We start from the raw sequence: 24,012 nt of genomic DNA, 5'->3' as shown, positions 1-24,012 counted from the left end.
TGTACTGTTCGATTGGTTTGATATTGTAAGCTTTTTCATAGTATATTCAATGGAATGTTTTGGTCATGTGTCATATTGACTTAAAGCTGCACTCTCACAGATTGAACGTTTTGACAACATTTTTTTTTATTTTTGTCTTTGAATGAGCCATTTTTTTCGAAAATCCATGGACACCAGTTATATAACACTGCTGACAAAAATTAAGATCGCTGATTTTTATATTTAAGTGAAGAAACTGATGTTTTATGCATGTCAGTATATATGTGAGAGTGCAGCTTTAAACTGGCTTATATTTTTGACATGCGATCTCTTTACATTTTTATTTATTCAATGGGGCTTCAGCTACATAAGATAGCACGGTCTTGCCTTCCAGTCCACTTACATTGTCGTAGGTTAAACTGTTCAAATAAATAATATTTTATTCTTTTGATTCATAATCGATTTGATATTGATTTCGTATTTTCAGAATTTGTTTCTGCAAATAACATAGAAAGTGTATTAAAGTTGCACTCTCACAGATTTACCATTTTTACAACTTTTTTTTATTTTTTTTTTGTTTTGGAAAGGGCATTTTTTTGCGTAGATATCTGCAAACCAGTGATATAAGACTGCTGACAAAAAATTATATCGTAGATTTTCATATTTCCGTTCGAAAATTAATGTTTTATGGCTTAAACCGTTAAAAAAATGCATATTAACATCATTTTTTGAACTTAAATATAAACATTTCGATTTTTTTGTTAGCAGTGTTAAATAACTGGTTTCCATGGATTTTCGCAAACATTGGCTCGTTCCAAGACAAAAAAAGTTGTCAAAACGTTCCATCTGTGAGAGTGCAGCTTTACAGCTAATATTAATATTAATACTCATGACTGAACATTCAAATAGAAGCGCAACGAAAAACGAAAGTAGAGTACTATTTTCTAAAAATATGACTTACCTGCTGACAGAGAATTTTAGAAAATGGATGCGTCCTATTTTACTCATTATCAGATAAATTAGATTATGTAATACCTGTTAAGTTTTCATCCATTTTCAGTAAGGTCGTTTTGTTTAAAAGAATCATTGTTTAAAACATGAATTTGAACATGTTAAATATAAACCTCTTTGGACTTATTGAACTGCTATAAAACTAATGATATAAGCTAGTTTATGGACACATTTACATAAATAATAGAAGCATAGTAGCAGCATGGAGTTAAAACCTTCACAAATATATTTCTCGCAGGATTCCATTAACAATGTTTTTGACAAAAGATGTCAGCATAGTTACCAACTCATTGGAGAAACCTTGGATGCGATTTGTGAAGATAGGTATTATAAACGTTTTAATTCATGCTTTATATAAAACACGTTATATCATTTGGGTATTCGTTAGAATTTTCGAGTAATATGCAATAAAGAATGAATATTGATAATGTTCGTGAAACTATCAGTAATTAGTTTATAGATATAATAAGTATATAATAATAATAATAATAATAATAATAATAATAATAATAATAATAATTATAATAATAATCATGATAAAAGTAAGAGTGATTTGGTTAATACTGTAAACACTAGTTTCATGATGTTTGTGGAAGTGGAACTCATTCGTAGACATCGAAGACAATAATAATATATGTTTTTGTAGATGCAGTATTCATTCTGTCCCGACGATTTCTGTCATGCAAAAAAACGGAAGGTGGATCACTGCCGACAACCGCCGATTATGGGTCTTTCGACAACTCGAACGCCTTGGAAAATGCAAAACTGTACCCGTTTACACCACTTACCACATTCCCGCTGGGAAGATGACGGCATTTAATGGCGGCGACTCAGTACGCGTGCGCGGAAGTCCAGGAGGAAGGTGGCATCTGAAACCTAAACCAAAACCGGTTATACACCAACAGCGTCTATCGACAGACCCACAAATGCCCTCGTTGAATAGATCTTTTGTCAGGGAACATGAGAAGTATTCGACACCTTATTCAGTTCGACCAAAGCCTACTCCCTCCATATATGGCTACACTTCTCCAGTATCTGATCCGGTTGTGAGCCATCAGTATAAATCCTTTTCGCGTCCACCGAGTGACATTCAAGCACCCTCGTTAAATAGATCATATATTCGCGAACAAGAACGAATATCGACACCGCGTTCAGTTCGACCCAAACCTCCACCCGCCGCATATCACTACCCTACTCCCGTACCTAACTACTCTTCACAAAGGCAGTTAGTTCGTGATGATGAAGTACAGGTTACCATGAATGAACCTAATAGGCCAGTTCAACCGGAAGAAAGAAGGATAATTTGCTGTACAATTTTATAACGAAATTAGTACGGTATGTTTGATAGACTCTAACTTATCCGTGATGAGTTATTTATTCGGCATGGTGTTGTTAATTTTTAATGCACATGTCATTTCTTATTCCAATGTTTACCATTGGTGAAACTAGAAAGTCACCTATCACCAAATGTATATAATACATCTTTGTTAACAAGTTTGTACAAATTGTATCACAAGGTTCTGAAGCATGTCCTTTGCAATAAGGATATGACATTTGATGTGGAAATACAGTGTACGATACATTACGATTAAATTGAACATTCATTGCATTTAATCGCACATACAGCGCAGGTATATTTTTATACCGTTTATGGTTATCATTATTATTCATATATATATTTGAAATGATATTTTATTAATGTTAAGTGTGCCATATTATATTTTTTTCCAAATATTTTACTACTTCATATTTGTATGTATTTGCATTAAAATGTCGTTTTTCTTCCTTCAAATGTCATGTTTACTGCATTTATCGAAACTGTTTTTAAAATGTACGATGATTTCTATAGTTCAGCTATTTTAAATGTCTTAATATTCATTGAAGCATAATATTTGTTATCATCAATAACATTGTTTGTGTTACTGTTATCCTTGAATACGTTTCAATAAACACGGGTAAAAGTCGTACACTTTTTCAGTATTTTTGTCCAACAAGTTTCTGAATTCAATGAATGCGCTACCTCTGTGTGTATAATTTTATATACTCATTATTTCCACCCTAGAGTGATTGAAATGTTTACAAATAAAAACAGTCGATTACAATATATATATATACAACTACAAGCATATGAGATACGCAGTGAAAACAAATTACAGCTATGATTCATTTATCATGTCATGTCATTGGTAAACAAGTATTTGATAAAATTTAGCTTAAAGCTATTCTTGTGATTGAAATCATGTTTAAATGCATAAAATATAGGGATTGGGTTGATCCCTACCTACTGCGAATCAGTCCCACCTATGTCAGGCTAGTGGCCTAAGAACGCCAGCATGCACTAACAATTAATTTAGAATGTATCTATAAAAACTTATCTTGTTATCGCACTTGTCTTAAAGAACTTGTCTAAAAAGAAACGCAAGTAATTAAAGAAGGTCAAATGATGTACATATATATTCACCATTCTTTAAAGGAAAAAAAAATACGTATGAATTAGGAGCTAAACGCACACGTTAACAAAGTGTTCAGAATAAGTCGATGTAAGTATAGATATAATATGAGCACATATATACATATCTACCATAAAGAGTGCATGTTATTAAAACTTCAAAACAAAACTATTATATTAAGATATGATGTGAAACGGTTTTTGATATGATGCGATACAAATATTGATAATAATGATAACCAGAGCCTAGGGTTATCTTAAAGTCACACTAGTATTATATTACTGCACATCTCGTGAGATTTAAATAGCACAATAATTGTGTGCACATTCCTCTGGTCAAGATGTCTGCGTCAGTTTTAGAAACTACTGAGTTCTGAGTGCATGATAGCATTTCAGATATGTCGTTCTGATAACCAGTACTGGCCGTGATCTCGAATATCCGCACACATTGTAGTTGTGTACGTTGAACTTGTGAAAATGTATACACTTTCGATGCAGTTGAATGTCATGTGCAATTGTACCGCAAGCAGTGGCGTAGCAAGAATGTTTGTGATGTGTACGCAAGTACTTCCCCTGAAAATTATTGTTTAAAAGATTGTCTGTAGTGATTTCTCGTAGCATTTTGGGCCAGTATTCAATATTGATCTAATCCTTATCCTTAGACATGCCTCAGTGATTTCATTCAGTCTATTGGTCAGCTTAATATACAGGCCAATCAAAACACTAAGTTTCTTATCTTGAATATAAGTTCAATTTAAGTTGCTTATTGAATACTGCCCCAGACCCCTTAACGTATCAAAGTTTTGTCAACAAAAAGATAATGGTTTAATTGATATATAGAGGGAATAAGGTTGATCATAAAATGATATTGATCATCCTGACACCATCCGATAAAAGTGATGGCATAATAATCATGATGGCTGACAGCTACCACAATGCATTTTAAGGCAAAAAAAAGCATTGATATGTGTGATCAGCATGTATACAGCTGTACACGCCAATGCTTGTGGACGCCCTTAAAGCTGCACTCTCACATATTGGACGTTTTGACTTTTTTATTGTTTGCCTTGGAACGAGCCAATTTTTGCGAATATCCATGGAAACCAGTTATATAAGACTGCTGACAAAAAATCAGATCGCAGATTTTTATATTTAAGTTCTGTGAGAGTGCAGCTTTAATAAAACTTAAAAACCACAAGTATTTATAACATCATCATTCAACATTTAGTCACTACAGACTCGGTACTCATCGCAACGGATGCTATTAGCATTCTTCTGTATGGACATAATGAAACAGTCACACGAACACAAGCGCTAGTTTCCTGTTTTTTGCGTCTTACAAAATTATCCAACACTGTCAAGTTGCTTCTCTTAATATACAAACAAGACAATTTACTGGTGATCATGGTGTTGCGTTGGTAGGTTTTAACTCTTCTCATGACTCTGAAAGATCACCCAGCACAACACTTTGAATGGCTGGATAGAGGTCTTGTTGATCGGCCCTGATTGTGTCAGACAAATCGGATGGCTTTTCTGTCTCATCAACATTGACCGATCTTGGAGTGTTTCTCGTAATTTGGCAAATATAAATTTATTTATATCATCAATTATAAAAAAAAGTTTAAAAAGTCGGCGTTTAGATGTAAAGATTTAATGATAAAATACGATGGTTATGTAAATATCCAAGTATTATATGGGTAGTATTTTTCTTTTAACACTTTTGGCTGTAAGTACTATTGTAACAAAGGTTTATTTTTTATTTTATTCTATTTTATACGCAGGTAAAATTTAGGAAAAGAAATACTAAGAATGCAGCTTTATTGCACCACCGCTACACATGTACAATAATTGTGTATATAAGTAACACAGAATATTTATACCTTGTTCTCCATCTTTAAACTTCTCTGTGAAACATCATCTCGTGAGCTGAAGATCTCGACTGTATGAATCAAAAATAGAGTCGTGCAGCGCTTCTGACAGCTGGTTAAGTCGCTTCGGGAGCGGATCATTTAGGTCATTTAGGTCTATATTCCGGTGGTGTCAATTGGCTTTGCGCAACTCTTTGAAAAGATGGCTCAATGACATTGTGTTGGGCAATGTTTATGGCACTTTCAAAGAGAGCGTCTCACATTACTGGGTCATTACTTTCGTCGTTGATCATGGGGTTTACAACCTTTGACTCCTCTACTGCGACGAAAAGATCACAGTCATTCTTTTGTAATAGGGCAGTTAAGTTAATCAAGCCTGACAAGACGTGTTCGGTGTCCACTAGAGTGATTAGCTATTAAAGCCATTTGTTCTATTGTGCTACAGTCTATAGCGTCGTCTGCAATGAATCCATAACATGGGCTTTTGTTGCACTCTCTCAAAATATCTTCAACAATGATTTCCCCACATATCTGTATTAGCTAAATCTGAATTTCAGGATACGTGTACTTTTTTCGGTTTCTTTCTTCACCAAGTAGTGACGTAAAAGCCTATTATCCTATTTTCTGTACTGAAGTTTCCATCATCTTCTCCGTGACCTCTCAATGCTATTCCTAAGTTTCCACAAAGGATAATGGAGAGTTTAATACATTTCAGCATCTGTCAGTTTTTAGTTACAACAATATCATGCCCGTCAAACAACTAAGCTACGATGTCGTTCTCTTTACCTTCTGAACTATTGATGAAGTTATCTGTTGCAAGAAGCGAACATTGTGTTATTTCAACGCCTGGTGCCTTGTAACCAGCTTTCCTAGGTTGCTCCAGTCGTTGATTGGCGATACCCCGAACGCCTTTTCCTTCGAATCCCCACCTTGTGGACCAAAACCTCGACAAGGCCCACACTACTCACTATCCTTGCTTGTGGAATATCTCAAGTAACTGTTTGACACGAACCAGTGAGGCTGTTACCGCCATGAGCTTGATCCAATGAGTCTGAAAAGCAAAAGATAATGTCAAGTTGACATTGGTCGATGTGTGTAAATAAGTCTTATGTGATTCAGAGATTGAAAATGTTTCCCTAATTTGCAGCTCAAACGCTGGATAGTGTAGGCTAACTGTAATAAAACTGAATCTTCATAAAGAAACAATTGTTTATAAATGCTATGTATGAGACATTTTTCTTAACATTAGCTATATTGTCAGTGAAGTATAGTGCACTTGGTGTGCAAATGGCACTTGTTTTTGTGATAAAACGCGCTGCGCATTTAAAGATGTGCAGTATAGATAACAAAATTACGTGAAACGACACCTTTCCGATACATCAAATTCAAATTAAGATTAATAAATCATCATAAAAGATGTTTATAATCTTAAAAAAGTAAAGGTGTGAAGTAATGATTAGGCTTACATATCGATCAAAATATGATAGCTTAATTTGACCTCGGTTCATTTTTCTCGGAACGTATGGTATACTCAGGCCAGATTATTTCTAACTATTTACCTCGCAGGAAACTTGAAGAAATCAGCATCTTTCCACAGCTTTGTGGGGACAAATACCTGACTCGTCACTGACTACATCTTGAAAAATAATATAGTGGAGCGTTCGATTTTATTTCAGCCATTTTCAAAACATTGCGACATAGAAAGTATTAAAGGCAGACAAATATATTTATAATTGAATTATCGAGTAGCTCTACACGTCGTATACTCATTCAAAATAAGACGACGCGTTGATTTGTAAACAATCGTTATTTCAACAATTTAGTTTATAGTTTTACAATTTAAATCTGAACTAAACAAAACAACTTATTATTATTTTTTACTCATCCTTCTCATGTAGGGGTTAATTTTTTTTTGCAGAATTGAACTGTTCGATTTTTTTTAGATGATCTGTACGCATCTGCGTACTCTGCGTATAGGACACTACGCGCCTGGCAAGGACCGATTTTATTAATAACCTTAGTGAATAATTAAACAGAAAAAGACGTTGAATGTTAAGTTGAATTTACAGAAAACCAAAATAGGTTCTTCACGTATGTATAACAAATGCAAGACAAAAACCCCCAAATGATAAAGGCATATGAATCATTTGCTGGAAGATAGAGTGCATTAGTTTAAATTGTTCGTTATTCAAAAAATCGAATAAAAAACACCAATAAGCTTTATGAATATAACCCCATTGGTTGCATGTGACGTCATTAGGCACACGGTTATCTTTGACGAGCCTGATCACTGGGGAAACACATCGAATGTCTGTCTTGGTAACGGCTGATGACCATATCTTAGAGATGCTAATGGACTGGTAGATGATTTTGAAGCGCACACAATCGGAATCACCAGTTATGGAATAACGCAATTATTCCTTTATATGAAATATAATAATTTTCGAGTTAATTTTCTTTGGCGGCTACAGGCGGTAGTGAAGATCTATCTCTCGCGGTATAAGTGCATGTATTGTAGCATGTTATATTTCCGCCTAACACAATCATGTTCATGAATAAAGCCGATTGACTACACTTGTTTCTTATGTAGAAGAGCTTTAGCCTATAATCGAATCACTTTCGTGGGAGTAGTTTTTCCTGCATACAACACATGCAGTTATTGAAAAAAACACGTAAGTATCCGTTTGTCAATATATGCAATCATGCGTTTGCCGACCAAGATGACTTAGTGTCATATACAGGAAGCTTAGATACGTTCAACATACTTTTCGGTAAAAAAGGAATTTCATTTTCAGAAAATAATGTATCATACTAAACTGATAACACTGTGCTTACTACCAAATGGCCGATGGTACCATTTTGAACAATTTAAATCTACTACTATTTTTAATGATAACACTACTACTACTACTGCTACTACTACTACTACTACTGCTGCTGCTACTGCTGCTGCTGCTGCTGCTACTGCTACTGCTGCTGCTGCTGCTGCTGCTACTACTACTACTACTTCATCAGCTACTACTACTACTACTACTACTACTACTACTACTACTGCTACTACTACTACTACTACTACTACTACTACTACTGCTACTGCTACTGCTACTGCTACTACCTACTACTACTACTACTACTACTACTACTACTACTACTACTACTACTACTACTAACTACTACTACTACTACTACTACTACTACTACTACTACCTACTACCTACTACTACTACTACTACTACTACTGCTACTTCCACTACCACTACCACCAGCAATACTGCTGCATTTTATTATATATTATTCATGATTGTATGTTTGTTTTAGATTTAAATGATTAAGCAAATACTGTTTAACTCATGTGTGTAAAATTTTCATAGGCTAATATTTATTTTTGTAACGCTTAAATAGTGTGGGATTCCAAATAATGATTTCAGAAAATGATAACGCATGCAAACATCTAGTGTATCGAGTTCATATAGTAAAGCTATGGTCGAGGTTTACATGTTTAAAGCATTTTGACTGAACCTGTAATAATGACTACATTTTTTAAATTTTAATCACATAAATCAAGTGTATTTGAAAGAAGGTAACATGCGGATTGGTTAGACACTGGCTGATATTTGTGATCGAATGTTTGTTGTCTTCTTTTTTTAGGAGCTGGTTTGATAAAGCAATATTCAATTTATTTAGTCATCCCTATCGTCTTAACAATATCTTTACATGGGAGTGTATGGTAGAACATTATGTTTGGGTGTATCCGCCAGCGAAATGGTACACATGAGTTGAACCAATGAAAAATATAATTTTGAACGTTGGATGGAAACAAATAATTTAATTTACTTTTAATTACGTGAGAGTATTTGCGAGTAAACGAATTCAATTAAGTGTTTCATGATTGAGGGTGTTTAATTTCAATATACATAAACTCCTATATCGGAAACAGGTATAATGGGCGCAATCTTTCTATAACTTCCGTGCGAATGAATAATAGCGCTTTTCACTTATACCACGCGTTGTTTGTTGATCCTTTTCCTTATCAACATGGTACACATGAACAGTTAATTCACTACCAGCCCTTGTCTTTAAAATTATACACTCGTTCAAAAGCACTAGCTATTTATCTCAATAACTAGGGCTGTGGGTGCCGTATGTATTACGCATCGACATTTTTGAATATATTGATGAAAGATGTATATTGCCTCATGAGCATATGTTCCTAAATTATTCGAGCATTTTGCAGATGCAGCGGCTCGTCATCACCTTCAATAAATCAATATGCGGAAATCGTGTATCAGCGGACAACCGTCGAATGGGTATGTTCAACTATTAGAGGGTCTTTGGAAAATATGTAAGATAAAAGTGCATATCGGGCCGGGTATAACTGCCAAGGAAAATGAAGTGGACCAGTTGGAGGATTACAAGGTGGCTGATGGTATTTGGAACCTGAATATGTTAATAACATATACACAAGAAGCACCAGAAACCCCTGAAAACAACTTACCGGCAAAAGGGATTTTAAACAGCCTATGGTCAAAAGGTAACACGTACAGGTAACACACGACGACGCAGAGAACATGGAGGTTCGAAAAACCCTGGGCGTCACGAAAACCTTACAGGATGGCCAAGCCTACAGAGAGGCTAGATATACCCTGGTCGACAGGCAACTCTTACAAGACGGCCATGACAACACGGAGATTCGAAAGACCCTATTCGACTGATAACCCTTATAGGACGGTCCCGACAAGAGGGCGATTCGAAAGACCCCAGTCGACAGACAACCCGAACAGGACGGCCCCGACAACAGACAGGATAGACAGACCCTGGTCGCCAGGCAACACGTACAGAACGGCCCATATAAAAGGGAAGTGAGACAGACCCTGGTTGACCGACAACCCTTACAGGTTGCAGATCCTGGTAGACATGCAACACTTGCAACAGGGAAGTTAGACAGACCCTGTCAGACAGGCAACCCTTACAGGACGGCCCGGCCAACAGGGAAGTTAGACAGACCCTGGTTGACAGGCCACCCTTACAGGAGGGCTGCTGCTGCATATTTGGGAATCCGGTTCACGTATTCATTTGCATTTTACTATGCTGTTTCACATAGTTTTTATTTAATCGTGTCTATTTCTTCAAATGACGTATGTTTTAATTTAAAATTCCCGGAAAGAGTCTTAAAACTGAATCATGACAGTACAATGTGGGAGATCTTGTGGTCAATGTTTTGTACAAATATGTTTCAATTCTTTAAGTATACTCATTTCCAAAATGATCAATGTCATTACCAATACCATTATTCAAGACAATTATGGAAACTGCTTTGATCATTAAAGGCGTTTTCAATAAATAGGATTTAAGGTCCTCCACATTGTCAGTCCACCTATCGGAATTTCATCGAATGCCGTTAGATAATGAAGTGCACTTAAAATTTTAAGTCTTAAATACATCTATACATACTACATCAATGTATTTTTTAAATCTATTTTCGGAAAATCCAGCTCAAATGATATCGAAAGAAGGAATTTCATTTTCAGAAAAAGCGTCTCATTAGGCTTCAAATATTTGAATCAAAGTCAAGGTTTATTCATATTTAATTGAAGGTAGCACACCCCTAATCAAAACCACCACTTAAAACTCTTCAATTTTAATGCTTGTGTTGTTAAGCACAGGACTACAAATCTTTTGAGGGTTCCAAGGTATCCAGCCAGAAGCACAAGTATTTTTTTCTTTGCTTTCATTAGCTAACATTTTTTGTTTACAAAAGTTAATATTGTATTTTCATTAAAAAGTAATAAAATACATTTTTACACATAAATATTAGCTTCTGTGAAGGTTTTATAACTTGCAGGCACGGCTGAAATAGGTGGTTGGGAATTACAAACTTTATTTTTTTAAAAATGAGACGGTAAAACATTTTCATTTTTTAGCATAATGTTCCCAAAAGATTAAAGATAATTGTTAATAAAGAACATGTCATGAGTACTTCTAGAACTTGTTATTTTTGCTTTTAAACGTCAATGTTCCAATTTAACGCGGCCAAAACAGTATGTTTAAATCTATTTCAGTACAGTATGACTATATTTGTTGGTGATGTGATCAATAATGTATTATTTCTGAAAGCAAATATATTTTTTGTTACTCTGATACCAAATTATTACCAAAATGTTGAAAAAAGGAAATAAAGGATTGTTCTTGTCTTTCGGGTGATGTCGTTTTAATCGACAATTCTGAAATGGGGGTAGGGTAATTCAAATTTAAATAAAATTGTTATTTCACAGTAAATTTCTTTGAAAATGTTGTTTTTGAATCAAGGAAATGATACACATTAAGAAATTATCAAGCTGATCATAGTTTGAAATGGTGCCAATTAGGGGTGTGCTACCTTAATTCTGATATAACTCTTACTACTACTATCATGACTGCTACGAATGACACACACACATACCACCAACACCACCACTACTGCCTCGAATATTACATATTTTATTTTGATCGAGAGATTAACATATTGTTTGTTTCAACCTCCATGTTTTACCTATACATGCCACTTGATCGATCATCGATCGAATTACAATATTTTTTAAATTTGAAATTACGTGGGATTCCGTTAAGGATTTTTGGAAATGATCACGCATGTATGTATTTCGTGTATCGATTAGATATAGGCAAACTATGGTCAGGCTTTAATCATTTGAACACTACCTGCAACAATGAGTAACACTTTTTGTTTAAAGCCATCTGAAATATTTTACTCACAGGATTCAATAAACAATGTATTTGATAGAAAGTCACAACACAGGAACATACAGATTGGTGAAACTCTGGATGCTATTTGTGATGATAGGTTTGTTGTTTACTTTTTTGAGTAGTTCAATTTATTCAGCCATCATCATCATTTGTTGAAAGATGCAATACATTACCAATGAGTTAATATTTAACATAATATCCTTGATAAACAAACCTAGTTTTTTATTTATAGTATGTATGCACTGTGCTGTTTGTGGAGTTTTGTGCTGTTCTTCCATGTTTCTTGTTTGTGATTTTTTGTTCTATGTCTTCGGCGTTTTATCAGTGCCATTAAACCGGGTTTATATTTAAACTTTTTGCTACTGAGCTTGTTTCTGTAGCTTTTCGCATATATATAAAACGTGAGACAACTTCCGGTCAATATATATTCATCTAAACATGGGAGTGTAATGGCAGAACAAAATGTTTTGTTTTATCTATTTGCATAGATCTGCTGAATCGTATGTATAGTTTTACCACTGAATATATATCACTTGTAAAACGTAATACGGAAGTATTTAATTTAATTTACTGGTAGTTGAATGTGCATGTACTTACTAAACAATCATACCAATATGGTTTCAAATGATGAATGATTAAGAAATCGCTTCGTCAAAATATATTGTATTTTTTCGCAGATGCAGCGTCTCGAAATTACCTAAAATTACCGTGGAATCGATTGACGGCAAATGGTCTACAGCGGACAACCGTAGACTGTGGGTATTGAAGCAGCTAGAGCGGCTGGGGAAAATAAGTTCGACGAACGTGTATATAGGGGGTATATCGTCGAGAAAAAAGACGACAAACAACGGTGGTGTTTCTATAAGGTTCAAAGAAAATAGATCCCCAGGTGGGCTGTGGCATTTGAAACCCGATAAGTTAATTCCGTCAACACCAGAGGCACAGGAGGGGCATTCTTTCAGCGAAAATGACCAAAATCAACGACTTGAAAAGGACACCGCACCTCTTGCGAATCCTAGCTTGGACAGCCTTGCAGAGGAAGGGCAAACAATACAATGCAGCGAGAGAAGCGATTCAAATCAAGCAGACGCGTCCGAACACAGCACAAACGGAGATGGATCGGGTTGTAAAGTCATCTTACCCAATTTAAGTGACGCCAATTCGATTGTCGGAAATCAGTCAACACCGTCACCAACTGGTCTTGAAAGCGAATATAGCCGTCCGGAAGTAGCTTTGTCTGATTCCGATCAGGAGGAAGGTAATGTATTATCTGAGAAAGAATTATTCCAAGATATGTCCTCGTCCATAACTGACGATATTGACCGAACCACCAATGGTAAAGACGGAATAGCTGTTGAACAGCCCCCGGATGAAAGCCAATTCGTAAAAGACGCATCATTAAAAATACGCACCCGGTCACGAAATCACAATAAAAGCCCATACGAAAGGGAAGCAGGGCTATCGACCAAATATGTACGCGCTCTATCGCCCGAACCACCGACGGCAGCCACCGGGGGGATTTTGACAGTGCCTGAAATCAAGCCAGAACATACAGAACCAATCACTTATACTGGACCCGCACTGTCGGCCGAATAACAAACATCAATTCCAAGTGGTTATGGAAATGATCAACAATCAATATACCAGTGGGTCATAGATCATGGTAGCCGGACAAAAACTTTATTGAGTAAGAGGATTGAAACTTAAGTTTAGATAAAACTTATTTATTTTAAAACGATTGTGAGACAAGTTATTGCAACATTATATTAATCACTCTCGTTGGCACGATCATGTTCTTGCCATGTGTTGTGGGGGAAACCGGAGTACCCGGAGGAAACCCACTGGTGACCACACACTTTCTGTGATAATCCTTTACTTTTAAAGTTGAATGATTTTATACTTGTTTGAGATCTTTATTTCATTGCTTTGTTACTTTGGGGCCAATATATACTTTAAAAATGACTATCATCATGCTTATTAATAACATACCTGTTACTTATCTAGATTAGACACGTTATTTATGATTGTTATACGATGTTAGTATCATTCTTATTTTGTTCAATGTGTTTGTAAATACCATTTTCTGGTTCGGAATTTTCGAGTTAAAAAAGAAAGCTGTCGCCTGATTAAAATAGATCCATATTAACGAATTTACACATATTGTTACACTAGTTTCTTATTTATGTAATGGCACTGAATTGTACATAGCTTAAACGTAATGTAAAGCTATAATTTTAAACCGTTTATAAGCATCAATCAATACGTTGGAGTTTTATATTTGCATAATATTTATAAATAATGTTAAGAGTTGTATATTACGATTTTTTTTATTAATTTCCTACTGCCTTTTTGCAGATTCCTTTCTATATCACATGCATTGTTGTAAAACACATTTCTTTCATAAAAATTATATTTACTGCATTATCAATACTGTTTTCAAAAAGGAACTATGGATTCTTCACGAAATCATTTAAACTCATTACGTGACGTTCGCCTCAATTCAATACGACTTAAAGCAATTAATAGAGATCTGATTAAAATAAACTGGATTCTAAAGTGCAATGTGGGCGATCTTGTCTGCAGTGTTTTACTAAACACATTTTGAATGTCATTTAACACTTTAACACTCATTCAAGCATACTCATTGCAATCATCAATGACATTATAAATGTAACCTTTATATTTGAGTGCGTTTTAAATAAATACAAGAAAAAGTCGAAACCTTTTCAGTGTGCCATTTTCTTATATTTACAACATGTTTATTGTACATGTATCTAGTACACTTTGGATATTTTGAAAAAAAGACATATCAAAAGAGGGAATTCGATTAAGAGAAAATAATATATGACCCTAAACTGATCCTAAACTGCTACTACTACTTATAATACTGCTGCTGCTGCTGCTACTACTACTACTACAACTACAACTACTACTACTACAACTACTACTACTACTACTTCTACTACAACTACTGCTGCTGCTACTGCTGCTGCTGCTACTACTACTACTACTACTACTACTACTACTACTACTACTACTACTACTACTACTACTACTACTACTGCTGCTGCTGCTGCTGCTGCTGCTGCTGCTGCAGCTGCAGCTTCTACTACTACTACTACTTAGATAGACTCTAGAGTACCAAATTTTATGCTCAACGCTTTGATATTGACACGCCCAAGATATAAGTAAAAAGACAATGGTAATAGTTTAAGCGTTTAGTGAATCGTTAGAACGGGAGATTCGATTTCCGTGTTGGGTCCGGGACAGTCTGTAGCGGATCTGAGATGGCCCGGGACGGTCCGGGATGTCATCCGTGTTGACACCGTGTTGGTCCTGGTCATTCCGGGACGGACCGTAGCGCTGCCATGGCTGTATTGGATTAATCCGTGTTGGTTCCATGGTTGCTCCGTGTCGATCCGTGTTAATCCCTTGTGGTGCCTTTTTGGCCTGGGCTGGTCTGATGTTTTGAGACCGTCGACTCAATTTTGACCAGGACCATCCCGGATTAAGATAGCTCTCGATCCGGCGTGTTCCGCGTTTAAACTGTTTAAAAATGCCGTGGTCATCCGGGACCCTTCGGGTACATCCGGGGGAGGGGTTTCAATCCGGGGTAGTCTGCGACGGTCCTTGAAGTGACCTTGTTAGCTCCGGGAAGGTCCACGGTGGCAACGTGTTGATTCTGGGCGATCCGGAATGAAGCGGTGGACACGGATCACCCCGGGGCGGTCCGTGTTGGGTCTGGAACAGTCAGTAACTGATACGGGATTTCATCCGTGTTGACACCGTGTTTATCCGGGAAGGTCCGTGGCGCTGTCGTGGTTGTATGTGAGTAATCCGTGATGACTCCGTAATGATCCCTGGCTATCCGTTATGGTGCCGTGTTTGGTCAGGGCTGGTCCAATGGTTTGCAACAGACGAGGGACCGCTGATTAAATTTCACCGAAGACCACCCCGGGCAAACCCTGATCAGGATATTTCTTGATCCGGGGTTTTCCGTGTTTATCCGGGGTGGTCCGTGTTGGGTACGGCTTCGGTCTGACAGCAGCTTTAACTAATTACAACATCATTCATAAAACATTTTAAGCTGTTTCCTAACTTCAGTCATTTTCCTAAGTTATGTATCTCACTGGTCATATGATTAAATAACTTAATACTATCTTAAATACTTTAAATTCATTAATGTCGTGCAATATACAAAATAGTTTGTAAAATATGCTAGTTCTTTTACTTAAATTTGACTACGGAAACTAGCAACGTTTTATTCGTTGGAGTTTGCAAGTTTTGCATGGTATATTTAAAGATGCACTCTTACTCCCAGATAAGATTTACCACAATTAATAATATTGTTTTAATATTCCAAAAAGGATGAATATATGTCGAAAAAAATGGTTCTTATGAAGGAATACCAAGTTAAATTTGAAAGAAATGAGCATAAAACACGTCGTTATTTCTACCTTATGAGGCTATAGTAGACCACAGTAAATCTTTTAGCATTCACCAATCATTTAATGTTTTTGTACATTCTGCTATTAAATACACGGTTATAACCTTGTTACCAGTAATTAGTGTTTTCAATAAATGCATTATTTAGTAAGTAGTTAAAGGTTTATCAGTCAAAATTGATGTCATATTGCCTTAAATTGACTAATAATTTGAACACAATACCTTGATAAATCACTGATCTTTTTGCAAGCCCTAAAATGCAATATTAATTACATATTCTGCTTTTAGATTCAATTTGTTATGTGCAGTCTCTTTACATGCGTGTTTTTTCAATGCAACCTATTAAAGCTACACAAGATGGGACGACGGTCTCAATTGCCTTCTAGTTCGTTCAGTGACATTGTCGTACATTTAAGTGTTCAAATAAATAATATAGATAATATTTGATTCGTTTGATTCATAATCGATATTGATTTCTCATATTACTGACATGACCTTTTAATAAAGTAAATTGTAGCTAATATTCCTTCCACCTATTTACAGCGTTAATGTATTACAACAAACAAAGAAGCAGATATCTGTTTTCTGAAAATACGAATACGGTAATGATAGGGAATTTCCGAAATTGAATGTGTTCTATTCACTCATCATCAGATAAAATATATTATGCATTAATACTGTTTTTATTCAATTTTCAGTAAGGTCGTTTTGATTGAAGCATTTTTTAAAACAAAAATTAGATTTCAAAGTTAAATATAATCTTCTTTGGACTATCTAAACTACTAAAAATCTAATACTATCAGCTAGTATATATATATTATAAAAGCAAATGTACAGCATGGAGTTAAAACCTTCACAAATATATTACTCGCAGGATTCCATTAACAATGTTTTTGACCAAAGATGTCGGCATAGTTACCAACCCATTGGAGAAACCTTGGATGCGATTTGTGAAGACAGGTATTATAAACATTTTAATTCATGCTTTATATAAAACACGTTATATCATTTGGGTAATATACAAGAAAGAATGAATATTGATAATGTTCGTGAAACTATCAGTAATTAGTTTATAGATATAATAAGTAAATAATAATAATAATAATAAAAATAATTATAATAATAATCATAATAAAAGTAAGAGTGATTTGGTTAATACTGTAAACACTAGTTTCATGATGTTTGTGGAAGTGGAACTCATTCGTAGACATCGAAGACAATAATAATAATAATATATGTTTTTGTAGATGCAGTATTCATTCTGTCCCGACGATTTCTGTCATGCAAATAAACGGAAGGTGGATCACTGCCGACAACCGCCGATTGTGGGTCTTTCGACAACTCGAACGCCTTGGAAAATGCACAACTGTACCCGTTTACACCACTTACCACATTCCCGCTGGGAAGATGACGGCATTTAATGGCGGCGACTCAGTACGCGTGCGCGGAAGTCCAGGTGGAAGGTGGCATCTGAAACCTAAACCACTTATAAACCAACAGTATACACCATACTCGCGTCCATCGAGTTCGACATCGTATACAGTTCGACCAGAACCCCCTCCTGTCGCGTATAACTACCCTGCTCCCAAATCTGACTACTCACGAAGGGAGATAAGTCATGATTATGAAGAACGACATACTATGAATACACATTATAGGCCTGTTCAACAGGAAAATACATGGAAAAATATGTGCACGATTTTATAAAACACTGTATGAGTAAGAGACTCGAACATATCTGTGATATTTTGTTTTTCATATCATGTTTTTTCGAACTTTTCGAATGTTTAGTATTTTATCACCAACACGTTAGCTATCACTTTGTTTACGAGTTTGGACAAATTGTGTCACGGGGTTCTGATGCACGACACAAGCAATGGTAATAAATGTATGTCAGTTGTCATGCAAATACCATATACAGCATCTGTTTTAATTGCACATCCATTGCATTGAATCACGTACCGCACATACATGCATTTCAAACCGTCTATCATTATCTGTTAAGCTGTAATGGTATAAATTGTTATTAAAGATGCACTCTTACTCCCAAATAAGATTAGCCACAATTAATACTATTGTTTTTATATTCCTTTAAGGATAAATATTAAAATGTCGAAAAAATGTTTTTTATAAAATACATTATTTAGTAAATAGTTAAAGGTTTATCACTCAAAATTGATGTTTGTTATACATGTGTTTGTATTGATTTTGTAAAAGAGTGTCACTTTAAAGCGTTCTCCATTCTTCAAATGCCTTTTGCTGCAAAACAATTTTAAGATTAACTGTTTTAGGACGTATTGAAGCATTTTCAGTGTAATCATTAATAACATTATTAAAGCTTCTTTTATCCTTGAATGCAAAGTCAATAAATACGAATAAAAGTCATTCACCTCCTCAGTATGCTTTCTTCGAATATATTCTGTAATCAATGAATGATAAAAGAATAAAACAGGTATCTAGTACACTTTGAACTTGTGTTATTTTTTAAAGAAAAAGGATTTCCATTTTTAGAAAATAAAATTTGATCAACTGATACTAGTAACCCAGTTCATTCTAGAATGGGGACGTTGACAGTATTTTGAACAATTGAAATTAACGAAAACAACATTATTGTTTAATACGTGATTGATTTATGTACTACTAATACTGCTAGTGCTACTGCTGCTGCTACTACTACTACTACTACTACTACTACTACTACTACTACTACTACTACTACTACTACTACTACTACTACTACTACTGCTACTGCTACTACTACTGCTACTGCTTCTACTGCTACTGCTTCTACTACTACTGCTACTGCTACTGTTGCTACTACTACTACTACTACTACTACTACTACTACTACTACTACTACTACTACTGCTACTGCTACTGCTACTGCTACTGCTGCTGCTGCTGCTGCTGCTGCAGCTGCAGCTACTACTGCTATTGCTGCTGCTGCTGCTGCTACTGCTGCTACTGCTACTGCTGCTGCTGCTGCTGCTACTACTACTGCTGCTGCTGCTACTGCTACTGCTACTGCTGCTGCTGCTACTGCTACTGCTACTGCTACTACTACTACTACTACTACTACTACTACTACTACTACTACTGCTACTGCTACTGCTACTGCTACTGCTACTGCTGCTGCTGCTGCTGCTACTGCTACTGCTGCTACTGCTGCTACTACTACTACTACTACTACTACTACTACTACTACTACTTCTACTACTACTACCACTACCACTACTACTACTACTACTGCTACTGCTACTGCTACTGCTACTGCTGCTGCTGCTGCTGCTACTGCTACTGCTGCTGCTGCTGCTGCTACTGCTGCTGCTGCTGCTGCTGCTGCTGCTGCTACTGCTGCTGCTGCTGCTGCTGCTGCTGCAGCTGCTGCTGCTGCTGCTGCTGCTACTGCTGCTACTACGTTTCATGGACGTATGTCTAGTTTTCAGTGATCGGGTTACATCTTACCACTCCAATTCCTATGTCCAAGTTACTGTTAACGTCAACGTTGTCTGCAAACGTTTTCAGATTGACTTTGAAGAATAAGTTGATATGGAGACTGGGCAGATATTTTGAGTTGAGGTTGAAGCCATTGTAAGCTGTGAGGTAACTGTAACCTTATGTTGATCTAGAACTGATCGGATAATACTCGAGTTGAGGTCGTTATGATCGAGAACTGATTGGATAATACTCGAGTAGAGGTCGTTATGATCGAGAACTGATCGGATAATACTCGAGTTGAGGTCGTTATGATCGAGAACTGATCGGATAATACTCGAGTTGAGGTCGTTATGATCGAGAACTGATCGGATAATACTCGAGTTGAGGTCGTTATGATCGATAACTGATTGGAAAATACTCGAGTTGGGGTCGTTATGATCGAGAACTGATTGGATAATACTCGAGTTGGGGTCGTTATGATCGAGAACTGATCGAATAATACTCGAGTTGAGGTCGTTATGATCGAGAACTGATTGGATAATACTCGAGTAGAGGTCGTTATGATCGAGAATTGATTGGATAATACTCGAGTTGAGGTCGTTATGATCGAGAACTGATCGGATAATACTCGAGTAGAGGTCGTTATGATCGAGAACTGATCGGATAATACTCGAGTAGAGGTCGTTATGATCGAGAACTGATCGGATAATACTCGAGTAGAGGTCGTTATGATCGAGAAATGATTGGATTATACTCGAGTTGAGGTTGCTATGATCGAGAACTGATTGGATAATACTCGAGGTGTAGAGGTCGTACTGATCGAGGACTGATTGGATAATACTCGAGGAGTAGATGTCGTACTGATCGGGTACTGATCGAATAATACTCGAGTAGAGGTCGTAATGATCGAGAACCGAACGGATAATACTCGAGTAGAGGTCGTTATGATCGAGAACTGATCGGATAATACTCGAGTAGAGATCGTTATGATCGAGAACTGATCGGATAATACTCGAGTAGAGATCGTAATGATCGAGAACTGATCGGATAAAACTCGAGTTGAGGTCGTTATGATCGAGAACTGATCGGATAATACTCGAGTTGAGGTCGTTATGATCGAGAACTGATTGGATAATACTCGAGTTGAGGTCGTTATGATCGAGAACTGATTGGATAATACTCGAGTAGAGGTCGTTATTATCGAGAACTGATCGGATAATACTCGAGTAGAGGTCGTTATGATCGAGAACTGATTGGATAATACTCGAGTAGAGGTCGTTATTATCGAGAACTGATTGGATAATACTCGAGTTGAGGTCGTTATGATCGAGAACTGATCGGATAATACTCGAGTAGAGGTCGTAATGATCGAGAAATGATCGGATAATACTCGAGTAGAGGTCGTTATTATCGAGAACTGATCGGATAATACTCGAGTAGAGGTCGTTATGATCGAGAACTGATTGGATTATACTCGAGTTGAGGTTGCTATGATCGAGAACTGATTGGATAATACTCGAGGTGTAGAGGTCGTACTGATCGAGGACTGATTGGATAATACTCGAGGAGTAGATGTCGTACTGATCGGGTACTGATCGAATAATACTCGAGTAGAGGTCGTAATGATCGAGAACCGAACGGATAATACTCGAGTAGAGGTCGTTATGATCGAGAACTGATCGGATAATACTCGAGTAGAGATCGTTATGATCGAGAACTGATCGGATAATACTCGAGTAGAGATCGTAATGATCGAGAACTGATCGGATAATACTCGAGATGAGGTCGTTATGATCGAGAACTGATCGGATAATACTCGAGTAGAGATCGTTATGATCGAGAACTGATTGGATAATACTCGAGTAGAGGTCGTTATGATCGAGAACTGATTGGAAAATACTCGAGTAGAGGTCGTTATTATCGAGAACTGATCGGATAATACTCGAGTAGAGGTCGTTATGATCGAGAACTGATTGGATAATACTCGAGTAGAGGTCGTTATTATCGAGAACTGATCGGATAATACTCGAGTAGAGGTCGTAATGATCGGGTACTGATTGGATAATACTCGAGTAGAGATCGTAATGATCGAGAACTGATTGGATAATACTCGAGTAGAGATCGTTATGATCGAGAACTGATTGGATAATACTCGAGTAGAGATCGTTATTATCGAGAACTGATCGGATAATACTCGAGTAGAGATCGTTATGATCGAGAATTGATTGGATAATACTCGAGTTGAGGTCGTTACGATCGAGAACTGATCGGATAATACTCGAGTAGAGATCGTTATGATCGAGAACTGATTGGATAATACTCGAGTAGAGATCGTTATGATCGAGAACTGATCGGATAATACTCGAGTTGAGGTCGTTATGATCGAGAACTGATCGGATAATACTCGAGTAGAGATCGTTATGATCGAGAACTGATTGGATAATACTCGAGTAGAGGTCGTTATGATCGAGAACTGATTGGATAATACTCGAGTTGAGGTCGTTATTATAGAGAACTGATCAGATAATACTCGAGTAGAGGTCGTTATTATCGAGAACTGATCGGATAATATTCGAGAAGAGGTCGTTATGATCGAGAACTGATCGAATAATACTCGAGTAGAGATCGTTATGATCGGGTACTGATCGGATAATACTCGAGTTGAGGTCGTTATGATCGAGAACTGATCGGATAATACTCGAGTTGAGGTCGTTATGATCGAGAACTGATCGGAAAATACTCGAGTTGAGGTCGTTATGATCGAGAACTGATTGGATAATACTCGAGTTGGGGTCGTTATGATCGAGAACTGATCGAATAATACTCGAGTTGAGGTCGTTATGATCGAGAACTGATCGGATAATACTCGAGTAGAGGTCGTTATGATCGAGAATTGATTGGATAATACTCGAGTTGAGGTCGTTATGATCGAGAACTGATCGGATAATACTCGAGTAGAGGTCGTAATGATCGAGAACTGATCGTATAATACTCGAGTAGAGGTCGTTATGATCGAGAACTGATCGGATAATACTCGAGTAGAGGTCGTTATGATCGAGAACTGATTGGATTATACTCGAGTTGAGGTTGCTATGATCGAGAACTGATTGGATAATACTCGAGGTGTAGAGGTCGTACTGATCGAGAACTGATTGGATAATACTCGAGGAGTAGATGTCGTACTGATCGGGTACTGATCGAATAATACTCGAGTAGAAGTCGTAATGATCGAGAACCGAACGGATAATACTCGAGTAGAGGTCGTTATGATCGAGAACTGATCGGATAATACTCGAGTAGAGATCGTTATGATCGAGAACTGATCGGATAATACTCGAGTAGAGATCGTAATGATCGAGAACTGATCGGATAATACTCGAGTTGAGGTCGTTATGATCGAGAACTGATCGGATAATACTCGAGTAGAGATCGTTATGATCGAGAACTGATTGGATAATACTCGAGTAGAGGTCGTTATGATCGAGAACTGATTGGATAATACTCGAGTAGAGGTCGTTATTATCGAGAACTGATCGGATAATACTCGAGTAGAGGTCGTTATGATCGAGAACTGATTGGATAATACTCGAGTAGAGGTCGTTATTATCGAGAACTGATCGGATAATACTCGAGTAGAGGTCGTAATGATCGGGTACTGATCGGATAATACTCGAGTAGAGATCGTTATGATCGAGAACTGATCGGATAATACTCGAGTAGAGATCGTTATGATCGAGAACTGATTGGATAATACTCGAGTAGAGATCGTTATGATCGAGAACTGATCGGATAATACTCGAGTTGAGGTCGTTATGATCGAGAACTGATCGGATAATACTCGAGTAGAGATCGTTATGATCGAGAACTGATTGGATAATACTCGAGTAGAGGTCGTTATGATCGAGAACTGATTGGATAATACTCGAGTAGAGGTCGTTATTATCGAGAACTGATCGGATATTACTCGAGTAGAGGTCGTTATGATCGAGAACTGATTGGATAATACTCGAGTAGAGGTCGTTATTATCGAGAACTGATCGGATAATATTCGAGAAGAGGTCGTTATGATCGAGAACTGAT

The 24,012-nt window shown here is 36.7% G+C and overlaps 2 protein-coding genes across 2 annotated transcripts; both read left to right on the top strand.

Moving 5' to 3' along the window:
* Window positions 1-1,003: 1,003 nt before the first annotated feature.
* On the top strand, window positions 1,004-2,940 carry LOC128221020 (uncharacterized). Its single transcript, XM_052929418.1, has 2 exons — window positions 1,004-1,314; window positions 1,637-2,940. Exons 1-2 carry the CDS (start codon window positions 1,193-1,195, stop codon window positions 2,310-2,312), a joined length of 798 nt encoding a protein of 265 aa, XP_052785378.1. The 5' UTR covers window positions 1,004-1,192; the 3' UTR covers window positions 2,313-2,940.
* A 9,053-nt stretch (window positions 2,941-11,993) lies between these two features.
* LOC128222501 (uncharacterized) lies at window positions 11,994-14,736 on the top strand. The gene is made up of 2 exons (XM_052931537.1): window positions 11,994-12,145; window positions 12,726-14,736. Exons 1-2 carry the CDS (start codon window positions 12,012-12,014, stop codon window positions 13,642-13,644), a joined length of 1,053 nt encoding a protein of 350 aa, XP_052787497.1. The 5' UTR covers window positions 11,994-12,011; the 3' UTR covers window positions 13,645-14,736.
* The last annotated feature ends 9,276 nt before the right edge of the window (window positions 14,737-24,012 follow it).

This window comes from Mya arenaria, chromosome 16, assembly GCF_026914265.1.
Source record: "Mya arenaria isolate MELC-2E11 chromosome 16, ASM2691426v1".
Lineage (NCBI taxonomy): Eukaryota > Metazoa > Mollusca > Bivalvia > Myida > Myidae > Mya > Mya arenaria.
This window is presented reverse-complemented; position numbering and strand designations above follow the sequence as displayed.